The sequence below is a fragment of the Phyllostomus hastatus genome, unplaced genomic scaffold, assembly GCF_019186645.2.
Source record: "Phyllostomus hastatus isolate PE091 unplaced genomic scaffold, TTU_PhHast_1.1 phas_contig_150, whole genome shotgun sequence".
NCBI classification, from domain to species: domain Eukaryota; kingdom Metazoa; phylum Chordata; class Mammalia; order Chiroptera; family Phyllostomidae; genus Phyllostomus; species Phyllostomus hastatus.
This window is the reverse complement of record NW_025333611.1, coordinates 39,814,532-39,825,878: the sequence shown is the minus strand read 5'-3', so window position 1 is coordinate 39,825,878 and position 11,347 is coordinate 39,814,532. Positions and strand designations below refer to the sequence as shown.

Sequence of the window (11,347 nt, the reverse complement as noted above, 5' to 3'; positions counted from 1 at the left end):
GTCCTCAGGTGAGAATTAAAAAATAAAAGGAAATATGTAAATATACAAAATAAACATACATTAACATTTTTAGTTGACATGTTGCCTCTCCATCCAGCCTGATGCTGTGGTTCACCACTGCATGTGCCAGGGCCTGTTCCTCTGCTGGCTAGCATTTGGCTCAATAAGCCCTTTCTTCCAGAGAAGGTTTTGGCTGTGAAATTTTTTTTTTAAAGATTTTATTGATTTACCTGACACAGAGGAGGAAAAGGCAGGGAGAAAGAGGAGGAGAGAAATATCAATGTGTGGTTGCTTTTATCATGCTGCCTACTGGGGACTTGGTCCAAAACCCAGGCATGTGCCCTAACTAGGAATTGAACTGGTGACCCTTTGGTTCCGAGGTTGGCACTCAATCCACTAAGCCACAGCAGCCAGGCCTGGCTGTGAAAGTTTCACACTGTTCTGGTTGTTAAGCATTTGGCATAGCATTCCAGGTTGAATGATAAATAGATGAAAGTACTACTGTACTTTTTTGTACATTCCTTTACCATACTGAAGGGGAACAGAGTTTGCCAACCCCAAAATATGTTTCTTTGGGATGTTACTTTAAGCTGGTTATTTTTAAGAAATGAAAGACTCTGGAAAAACTTTGCCCTTCCCTTGAAGTGCCTAAAAAATTTTAGATGGAGGACCTGCTCCAGAAAAGGAGCTCTCATCACAGAGAATGAAAGTTTAATAGGAGCTAGTATGTTTCAGTCAGGGGGGAACCTAGCTAGGCCTTTTGGATCAAAGTCCTCTCTGAGCCCATTGTTAAATACGGGCCAGCAAACATCTGTTTACAGAACATTTGTTCTTCCACCTCCCTGTGAAAAGCTATGCTGCTATGCCCTGCTTTGAAGTTCCAAACTGATGCAGACACCGACCCGCAGTGTCCGCATCATTATGGATGAACTGAGACATTCACATGGACTACTGAGTCTGGTGGAAGAAAAGGGCCAGCATTGCTTTTCCCTCCAGGGGAGCAAAAGACTTGGCTTCCACCATGACAGGCCTTTATTGAGTTTCTCTGCCCATTACATGATGGTCCTCATTTACTATGCACAGATTTGCTTTAGGTGATTACCTTTTTATAGAAAACAAAGGAGAGGATGCTGGTAATCACATCACAGAAGAGGGATATTTGCAAATGAAAAGGTAAAAGTAGTTGGACTGGTTACACTTATCCTTGGAAGGTTTAGCATGGATTTTAGGAAGTTGCTTTGCAGTAAATGTCCTCAATTCAGGGTGAGGGAGTTTTAGCAAAAAGCAAGACTCACAGCAGCCTAGGTACATTGCAGGCCTAATTCCCCACAGGAGAACCTATCTGTGGGCGTGGGTCCTATGCATCTCTGAGTGGGAGCAGGGCCACGCAGAACAGTCTACTACATCAAACCACTACATACCACTCCCTTTGCTCCTTTGCTCAAGGTGGCATGTAAACCTCAACCGCGGATTTTTCCTTGGGCCCCAGATTCTTATGGAATCTCTGTATGTGCATACATAATTAAATTTGGCTATTTTCTCATGTTAATTTGTCTCATGTCAATTATTAGACCAGCCAGAAAAACAGAGGGAATAGAGAAAACTGACCCTCCCTCACAATATAAAAAGGTTAGATTTCTTTTATATTCTCCTGTTTAATTTTTTTGGTATATTCTCAAATTTATACTTCTACATGGTATACAAAACACTTATCCTGCCCTGGTCAGATAGCTCAATTGGTTGGAGCATCATGTCAATATGCCAAGGTTGCAGGTTTGATCCCTAGTCAGGGCACATAAAAGAATCAACCAATGGCCCTGGCTAGTGTGGCTCAGTGGATTGAGCACTGGCCTGCAGAGGGTCACCAGTTCAATTCCTAGTCAGGGCACATGCCTGGGTTGTTCATATATCTGAATTACGGCCAAGAACATAGTCTTTCTAGTAAGAATCTTTTGGAATTACTTTATGGCAAAAGCATTTGATCAGTTTGTATAAACACTGGAAAAGAAGCAACATTGATTACTTAATGACTTTTTTAAATGACCAATCTAAAATTATTTCAGCCACCTTTTGCCAGAAGCAGAGACGGTCGGTCAGCACACTCTAGACATCATCTGACACAAGGAACGAAGGTTGTCTGAAGGTCCCATGCACTTTTCCATCCATGTGCAGAGTAAGGGTCCAAACCAGTGCTGCGGCCCCCACTGGGTTGTGGTTGGGCTCTCTTTATTCAGCTTTGTAGCTGGCTGGAAGTGGATTTGCATGACCCTTACGGACAAAAGTGCGGTCACCATCTCCCTGGGTAAGGGCCTGGGCCCGACCAGGGGCCAGGTGGCCAACTTGGGTCTCTTGTGCTCTCTGGTGTGACTTCAGGGAGACAGCATTCTTCTTGCTGCCACTCCTTGGAGCGTGACGATGCAGGGAGGGGCTTCCACATGGGGGCTGTGCCCTCTTTGCCTGGGCTCCACTAGACGCAGGCTGTGCGGGCTGTGGCCAGAACCACCCCAGCAGTCCAGGAACCTGGGACCCAGCCGTTGCTGCCATTTTGGACCAGGACTACCCACTGAATGACTTTGTTGTCACAAAAGAAAACGGTTGTTCAGTTTCCTGGGTGGTGTTTTTCTTCATTTATTGAGACTGTGACCCAGAAGTTGTGAACAAGGTAAAATCATAGCGATTGTTATTTTTAGAACAAGCCATAAAATCTAGAGAGACAGCAAGTAGATTCGTGGTTTCCTGGAGCTGAGGGTAGGAATGGGCTGGCAGCACAGGGCCAGGAAGGGCTTTGGGGGCACGAAAATGTTCCAGAACTGCATGGTGGTGATGGTTGCACAATTCTGTGAATTTGCTAAAAAATCACTGAATTGTAATAAAACAGGCAAGTTTTATGGTAAGTTATGCCTCAATAAAGCTATTAAATTTTTAAAAAGCAATAGTCACAGAGATGTATCTTTCAGCAGAAGCAAGAGTGGCTCTGTGTGTGTGTCAGACACTGGACACCGACCATCAGCTCCTGAAGCAAAGCGAGGGGCTCCCTGCGGCCCCGCTGGTGGCCCCACGGTCTGCTTCCTGACCCAACAGGACACGCCTCCTGCACCCAGACCTGGGCTGCTCACACCTAGGGAGCATGGAGCTCAGGGCTCTGTCATGGGTCAGCACTGGCCCTGCTCCGCCTGCATCGGCACCTGTGTCCCCATCCTTCCTGGGGGCCTGAACCCCCGCCCCATGGGGCACTGTGTCTTGAACTTCAGGAAGGCGGCCTGAGCCCCAGACAGTGGTTGAGAGTCATGCTCAGGCTTGGGACACAGTATGCTTTCCTGTTCTTTCAGAGACTTGTTAAGGCATTGAGCACAGTGTAACTTTTTAGCTGACTGAAATGAATGCAGGGAGCTACACCAGTACCTGAAGGGTGTGCTCATAAGGTTAATGGTGAGGGTTCTGGGCTAGGGAGAACATTTAGAATGTGCCCGCTTGGCACCTGGTGTCCCTCAGCCAGAGCTCTGGCTCCGGGGCTCCTGGGGAGCTTCTACAGTGCTCAGCAGGCAGGTGACCCCCGCGCCCTCGCCCCCAGCCTCAGCCGTAGGACAGCGCCTGTGCATGGAGGCCATGTGTGTGGCCTGCCTGCGGCAGAGGTGCCTGGCCTTGGGCCAGCAGGGTGGACAGGGGGGCCCTGGCACTCTGCACGGCCCAGCAGGCCCAGGGGTGGAAAGGGGCAGGGAGCCTTGGCCTGGGCCCCTGCAGCTGTTTAGCCTTCTTTCCCTCTGCAAGTTGCTGCTTCTGGGGAGCAGGGGAGGCTGCGTCCTTTGTCCTTCGAGAGAAAACAGACTGGGAGGGAGCGGGGAGAGAGGTCAGCTCCCACTCGGTGGTCTTCAGCCTGGAACCCCAGAATGTTCGTGGTCACTGGAGGTGCTGAGCTGTCTCTCCACTTTCTTCTGGTCCTTGATCTTGAGTCCAATGTCCACTCTCTTCTCAAAGTAGTCCACCAGCACAGACTCGGTCAGGACCGAGGCCAGGATCTGCTCGAAGGAGATGCTCCAGTCGGTGTCCACCGAGCCCCCGCTGCGGGCAGCGGCTGAGGGGCTGCAGGGCTCCCTGCCCACCAGTGCGGTGTCCTCGGCCAGGTCCTCACACTGCAGGGAGCCTGAACTGACCACAGAGTAGGAGGACATGGAGGTGTCGTCTTTGGTTTCGTCGTCAGACAGGCGCTGAGGGGGCGAGCCCCGGCCCTCACCACCGCCCTCTTCGCTCGCTGCTGGGCTCTCCGGCGGGGCTTTCCCAAGTGGGGTGTCTCCGCCAGCCTTGGCCTGGGTGTCACTCTCAGCTGGGGGCTGCGGCACATGAGCAGGGTGCTGAGTGGACTTGGGGGCTGCTGGCTGGTCCTCCCCAGGGGCACTGTCCCGGGGCTTCCTGTCTGGCTGCACCAAGAACCTCTTCCCCACCTCCCCGATGCGCAGCAGCAGGCTGGCCACTGTGGCGATGGCGTGGTACAGGACCTGCTCCATGGAGTCTTCGCTGAACATGTTGTATAGCGTCTTGCACAGCTCGATGAACTGCTCCTTTTAAGGGGAAAGGCAGAGAAAGGGCAGAGAGGTGGTAAGAAGGGTCAGATGGCCAGTGCTGGCCCTCTGTGTGCTGTGGGGGGGGAACTGTCCTGTTAGTTGTGCCCACAGGGGCCACAGAGGGAAGCAAGGCCTTAGAAGGCCTCTACTCCCCCGCTGCCCTTCTCCCAGCACAGAGAACAACCCAGTGGCTCCCCCATCTCCATGCCCGTTCTGCTGGCAGAGAGGGATGTGTTTCTACCACGACTCTCCAAGCCTGGGGGTTTCTTCACTGTGCTTCGGAGCCACTGAGAGCCTTTTTATATCTTTAATCAGAAGCAACTTCAACTCTGCGCTTGACGAAGAGGGTGGCGACAACGCAAGAGCAGCCTGGTTAGTTGAAGGGCGTGGGGAGATCCCCTTCCACGTCCTGAAACCACACGTGCAGGCCTCCTGGGCGCCCCCTCAACAGGCAGGGGGTGGGGGGGAGAAGTGCCCCGAGGGCAGAGCAGAGCCATGCTCAGGCTGCACTCAAGAACTGCCTCTGATCACACATCTGTGGCCCTGGCTTTGTGCCCTCCACTGAGAGGCAGGCTCCGGCCTAGACACCAGCACATGAGCAAGGAGCCCGCGTGGGCAGAGGGCCCCCCTGTGGTCCAGGCAGGAGCAGGAGCACCGGGAGGCCGCCTCCCCAGAGAACAGAGTGTGTCAGTCTCTGCCTGGGGGTGGGGGGTGGGGCAGCCTTCCCCGGGGTGATTCTGGCTCAGGACAGTGAGTAACTGTGAGGCCCCGGAGCCCCTGGCCTGCTGTCTTTCTGGAATTGTCCCTGACTGCCATCTGAGTGGCAGGCTCCAGAGGTAGGTAGGAGAATCCCCCACTCTGGCCAACATGCTCACGGCACACACTGCAGGCCTGGTGGGGCCTACCTGGTTCATCTTGGGAAGGTCCTTGATGGTCTCCTTCTGGACCTCCTTCTCCTTGGCCCACATTTGAAGGTAGTGCCGACAGTCAGAAGGGCTGGTCCCCTTGTCCTCTGTGAGTTGGGAGGAAAAAATTAACCTTCATCTATCAAACGAAAGGGCTGGGGACTGGTAGCAGGGAATGTGTGGGCCACAGTGTGGTCTGGCATGGAGCTACCTGGGCCCTTTCATAAAATGTCCCAGCATTTAGGGTGGCAGAGAAAGAATACCCCAGAATACCCACGGGTCTCTGCTGGATTGTGCTAAAGCAGATTTGACTCAAACTGATAAAGACAAGCCAGCCTGTCTCCAACACGGTGACAGGGACAACAGCCTGGGGCACTCACAGCTGCAGGAAGACGTGGGCCTGAGGCTGACACAGGCAGGGCCTCATGGCCTCCGCCTTTCCCCAGGCAGAGCCTTGGAGTGAGGCAGGTTTGCCAGCTCCCTGGTGGGGTGCTCCTGCCTTGGGGCCGGGGCTGCCTACCAGCCAGTGGAGACTGGCCTAGTCATACCTCCTCTTTTCTCTTGGACCTCCTCGTTTCCACCTCCCTCTCGTTCTTCCTGCCGGGGTGCCTCTGGATGACCGAGAAAAGAACAGAGAGTGGGCCTGCTGTGACTGAACCGCCAAGGCCTTGCTCTCCGCAGACGCAGACACGGCCGGCGGCAGGGCCCCGTTCTACGTAGCCACGGGAGCCCTGGAGCTGCCTGTGCTCACCTCCTGTCTTCCGGAGGTTCGCAGGTCTCGCCCTGCAGTGTTTCAGGGAAGACGCGCTTTGGAGAAAAAGCCCAGGCCTAGTTTCTGTCCTTTCTGCTGAACATGCTCAAACTGCGGGTCCTCACGCACAAGTCAGCCTCATAGTGGCACGCTGAGGAGGAAGCTTTCGATACAGCGCGGCTCTACATTCTGTGTGTTTCTAACAGCCACGCGTTGACCCTGGCCATGGCCCAGTGGGTTGGAGCGTTGTCCCCACACCAAAAGGCTGTGGGTGTGACCCCCATGAGGGCACCTACATAGGGTGCCGGTTTGACCTCCAGTTGGGGCGTGTATGGGAAGTAATCGACTGATGCTTCCCTCTCCCCCATTTCTCTTTCTCTAAAATCAATAAACATATCCTGAAGTGAGGATTAAAAAGAGAAACAAATAAACAAACAAAAGTGACACATTTGCTGGAGTTGGCACACACTGTGCCTGCTACGGTGACCTTGGACTTGGTGACTTTGGACTCAGGGAGAGACAGGCTGTCTGGTTCTCTGTGGGGTTGATGCTGGACGTGGCCCCCAACCCCCATGGTGGAAGGCTGGAGGGAGGGCCCCGGCCAGAAGGAACGTGTACTATTTCGCAAATGGATTGTAACTCCCTCTGTCTCCTTTTGGGAGTGGCTTCTTGCCCTGTGTGACCGCTTCTTGGCCTTTTCTCTTTGCATGTACACATTGAGGTCATGTAATTTAGCGCCACGTGCAGGACACGGGCCCCTTTGTCCGGGGTCCCCAGAAACAGGTCTCGGCCTCGGGGTGGTCCTGCCTTGCCAGCCGGTGCCACCAGTGCTCCTGTCACCATGAGTGATGGCGGCTCCGCCTGCCCCACCAGGTCCTCCCAACAAGCAGCCAGCCGAGATCCCTGGGCGAGCCCTCCTGCCTCCCGCTCCCCCAGACCTGCTCCTGGGGGCAGTGTGGCCGGTGGGGACCTCTGGCTGGCGGCAGCACCCCAGCTCTGGCCCTCCGCCATGGTGGGACAGGCACGCCTCTCTGGGCTCCACTCCTCGCTGTGGAATGGAGACCTACTGCCTGGAACTACGGGGTGTGTGAGGACAGGCTCTGAAGCACCAATTTGTCCAGGTTCTGAGCATGACAAAGGTCCTCTGCTTGCTTAGTTTGTGTACTTGAAGTCAAGGCTCTCGGGCCTCACAGTCTAGGACAAGGAAGCCGTGACCCTGTCAGCAGGACTGCCTGCCATGGGTGTCTCAACACGCTATCTGGGGGCACCATCCTTGGTGTGCACTGCGCACCGCCCCTGCCCCCGGGAAGCTACAGGGAGAGTTTTGGTCAGTTCAGTGAGTGTCTTCTACCCAGTGGCTCGACCCCCAAGTCCCAGGCCCAGAAGCCCCCACTCTGGTCTGCCGTGCAGGGATGAGTTCTAATGGCACGCTCCACAGATGGATTTTTCCCTAACAGGAAGGGAGTGGGGACACAAAAAACACTTTTCGGGGGGGGGGGCACCTGCTGCCCTCCTGCGCCCCCTCGTTGGAGCCCACACTGCGGCGACAGCACGAGTGCCTTCCCCTGTGACCCCGACAACTGAAGGTTCTCTGCCTGCGCTGTGGAGCTGGCACCCTGGCACCTGCGCAGTGCCTGCCGTGCAGTGAGTCCTCGCTGACTGCCCAGTGCCTGCCATGCAGTGAGTCCTCACTGACTGCCCCCCATGAGCACAGAGGCCGCTGCACCCTCCCCAGGCCACAGGAGTGCATGGCTCTGGGACCTCTCGAGGACTCAGCCATAAGTGAGGCGTCCTGGACTGAGAGCTCGCCGGCCTCCTGACCCCACAGGGGACTGTCAGGAAGACGGAGCCCAAGGCCTGGAGGAAGCCCAGGGCCCAGGGGAGCCCCTGCCCCAGGACTGACCTTGAGCCTCCCAGGGCAGGCACAGATCCAGATCAGAGGCCAGAGGAGATGCTGGAAGGGAGAGCAGAGGAGTGGAGGGCAGAGGGAAGGAGAGGCCGGAGTCCAGAAGGCAGAGACAAGAGACACGAGTGAGAACCCCCCAGGGATGTGCCCTCGGCGAGAGAGAAGCGCCCCCATCCCACCCTCAGGGCTGCAGGCCGCCTGTGTGGGTCTTATACGAACCAGCCAGCCAGCCAGCCAGCTAGCCAGCCAGCTAGCCAGCCAGCGAGGCTGTAGGGCCTGTCCCAGCAGTGCTCACCTTCTGTGGAGCTGTCTTCAGTGAAATAGTGAGTTGCTTCCAGGGCTGACTCAGGTTCCTCCGGGCTCAGGGCTGTGCTCCGAGAGAGAGGAGGGTGAGGGTAGGAGGAAACCAGGTCACTCTCCCCAAGGCCCCCCTCCTGAGTCCTGGGCAGAGCTCGGCTCGCCCACTGGTGTGCCCTAACACTTCCAGCCTGGCCATGAGGCATGTGGTCACAGTGAGGCCAGACTCTGGCTGCTGCTACTTTTGTGACTTGTGTGGAAAGGGTGTGAGTGGAAGGTGGCAGGGCGGGGCTCTCCCCCTGCACCGCAGCCCTAGACAGAGCCAGCTCCTGGCCCAGTGGGAGAGCCCTGCCTCTGCCTCAGCAGACCCACTGGTGGCCAGGAACTACTCCCCTGGAGGCGTGGAGGCCACTGATGCTTGTACTGCAGGGGAGACCTGGTGGGGGGCAGGCAGGACTTTCCAGCTCTGGCTGTGCAGAAACCACCTCAAACTGCCACCTGGGCTGAACTCCGAGGCAGCTGCTGACCCTGGGCGCAGTCAGGGGGCAGCTGTGCCCCACAGCGGAATGCCAAGGACCAGAGTTCCATCCACCCAGGTACAGCTCCTCCAGGAACCCCACTTTGCAAAGCCATCCTCGGGGCTACCCTGCTGAACTTGGGGAACCTGGCCCACCCACCTCATGATCTGCCTGCCTCCAGAACAGCCACCCTACCATGCCATCTGTCAGCACCCCCAGCAGGGCAGTGGTTCCTGCTCATGGCCACAAGGCAGGACTCCCCCAGGCTACCCAAGGGCTTTGGCGGTACCCAGGGAGCCCCTCCAGGGAGGAACTGGAACCCTTGAGAAACTTAAGAGCAAGCTAATGAATGCAAAGGGCTTCATCTCGAGCTTGACTCTCCACTCTGACCCCCCTCATGGGTTTCAGTCACGCTGCCCATGCTCCTGAGGCCCCAGCCCATGGGTGGCCCTGCCTAGGTCATGGCCCTGCTCTCTGACCCCGACTGTGCTGTTGCTTAGCACTAGCTCATGGGGAAGGGGTGCCCCCACTCTGTTTGGCACCCCCAGAAGCCTTTGCCTTGGACACTACAGGGCCAGCTCTGGACTGCCCCTCACGGGGAGTTCTAGGGGAAGCTCTCACCTGGTGGCAGGTGCAGCTTGTAGAGCATCTTGAGCTTGTCTATCAGGTCTCCATGGTACATCCCACCTGTGGAGGACGGGAAGAGATGGCGCTCACTGAGGAGAGGGTTCCCAATCCCACACGGGCCCTCATTTGCACACCTTTCCTTCCAGGAGGTTCTCCTGGGCCCTTCCTCACAGCCAACTCCCTCTGGAAAGGTCCCAGAGAGCACCCTGCTCTGCCCTTTCTTCTGGGCCCACAGACACAGTGGTGGGCAGCACTGGGCTGAGGGAAGAAGGGCCCCACTGGGCCCCCACGTGTCCCCAGTGGAAATCAACCCCGGGGCCACTCACTTATCCCCGTCACGAATTCCTTGAAGTTTATCAGCGAGTCCTTGTTTTGGTCCAGGAGCCGGAACATGCGCCCAGCCAGCACGGGCGTGTGGGGCCCACAGGCCCAGGGTGTCAGGCTGGCAAAGAGCTCCTGGAACTGGCTGGCGTCGATGCGGTACTGCTCCAGGTAAGGCAGGCTGGGGTCCCGGCGCACAGCAGTGGGCCGGCTGCTCCCCCAGTACTGACTGGCCAGGTGCTTGGCCTGCAGGGGGCACAGACCACTGAGATGGTGGTCAGCCTGCTGGGCTGCTCCACGGGCCCGCCCCCCTCCTTCCTCTAGGGCTGCAGAGGCTGAGTGGTGAGCGCTCAGCTGGACGAGGCCTCGTGGGACCTCTGCCTGGAGCCATCAGCCCTCATTCGCAGGTGTGGGAGCTGGGCTAGGCTGTGGCTGGCTTCACTGTTCCAACCCTAAGGCCACAGCACAGTGGCTACCTCAGAGGTCCAAGCGGAGACAGCTGGGGGGCATTTGAGAAGTGACCAGAACTGCCCAGTGTGGCCTTTGCTGCCTGTGCCCAGCCTTCAGCACCCTCCCCCTGTCTTCTGTAGCACCTGAAACTCTGGGACAGTTCCTTCTGTCCCACCCTTGAGCAATGGGGTGAGGCGGGAACATAGCCATTCTGGCCCAGCAACAAACACTCGCTTATAGCCATGGCGCCCTGAGCCTTTAGCTAAAACCAACTGGAAAGAAAAATTTTATTTTCATGGGGTTACTGGGAAGCCAGGATGACCGGAGCTGCTGCTAACGGTCCGGCCACTCTTCAGGAAGAGCAGCGCAGAGGACATCAGAGATGGGGGAGCCTGACAGTATGTCTGAGCACCTGGTTCCAGCCACACCTGAAGCCGTGCATTCCTAGCTTTAGTCACATTCTGTGTCAGCTGCGTCGAGTGGACTTTCCGACACTTAAGAAAATGTCCTGCCTAAACGCCAAGGATTAAATCCTGCCACATGAGGTTTGTGCATCCGAGGCTGTTTTTGATCTCCTCTGGCAGGAGGAGCTGTGCTGAGGGCACACTGAGGGTGCGCTCAGGGACTAGGGCAGGCATGGGTGCTGCCATGCTCTGGGCTGTCACCTTAAACACCACGTAGAGGTCTTCCAGCTCTTCAACTGAGAAGCCAATGTCCCCAGGGATAGCCCGGACCTGCCGGGAAAGAGAAATGGACACGGTGATGGATTGACCCTCAAGTTCCTGCACGGGAAAAGCAAGATGCTCTTGGAGAGAATCCCTGCATGGATGAGGAAAAAGACGAGAACCACCCTCTTGGTGCTGCCTGCTGGCCAAGCATCAGAGGGCCGTCCGTTCAGGAGCGAGAGTGAGGTCCACTCACTTCCCTCAATACCTGTCTGCCACCACTGAGTCCACACACGCTGCCTCCTGCTTTCTGTCCTGAATGCCTGGTCAGGGGCCCAGGGTGCGGGG

General features: G+C 56.4%; 1 protein-coding gene across 3 annotated transcripts in view; it reads right to left on the bottom strand.

The window, feature by feature from the left end:
* Window positions 1–2,598: 2,598 nt before the first annotated feature.
* TBC1D9B (TBC1 domain family member 9B) overlaps window positions 2,599–11,347 on the bottom strand; it is a 33,163-nt gene continuing 24,414 nt past the window's right edge. The window contains exons 15-22 of one of the 3 annotated variants that reach the window (XM_045819245.1): window positions 11,000–11,068; window positions 9,890–10,130; window positions 9,558–9,623; window positions 8,417–8,488; window positions 8,119–8,169; window positions 6,013–6,075; window positions 5,465–5,571; window positions 2,599–4,556 (exon numbers count right to left, since the gene is read on the bottom strand). In XM_045819245.1, the coding sequence (XP_045675201.1) occupies window positions 3,870–4,556; window positions 5,465–5,571; window positions 6,013–6,075; window positions 8,119–8,169; window positions 8,417–8,488; window positions 9,558–9,623; window positions 9,890–10,130; window positions 11,000–11,068 (1,356 nt within the window). In that variant the 3' untranslated portion in view covers window positions 2,599–3,869. The remainder of the gene's footprint in view (window positions 4,557–5,464; window positions 5,572–6,012; window positions 6,076–8,118; window positions 8,170–8,416; window positions 8,489–9,557; window positions 9,624–9,889; window positions 10,131–10,999; window positions 11,069–11,347) is intronic. The other 2 variants (XM_045819255.1, XM_045819263.1) reach the window with 2 other exon arrangements.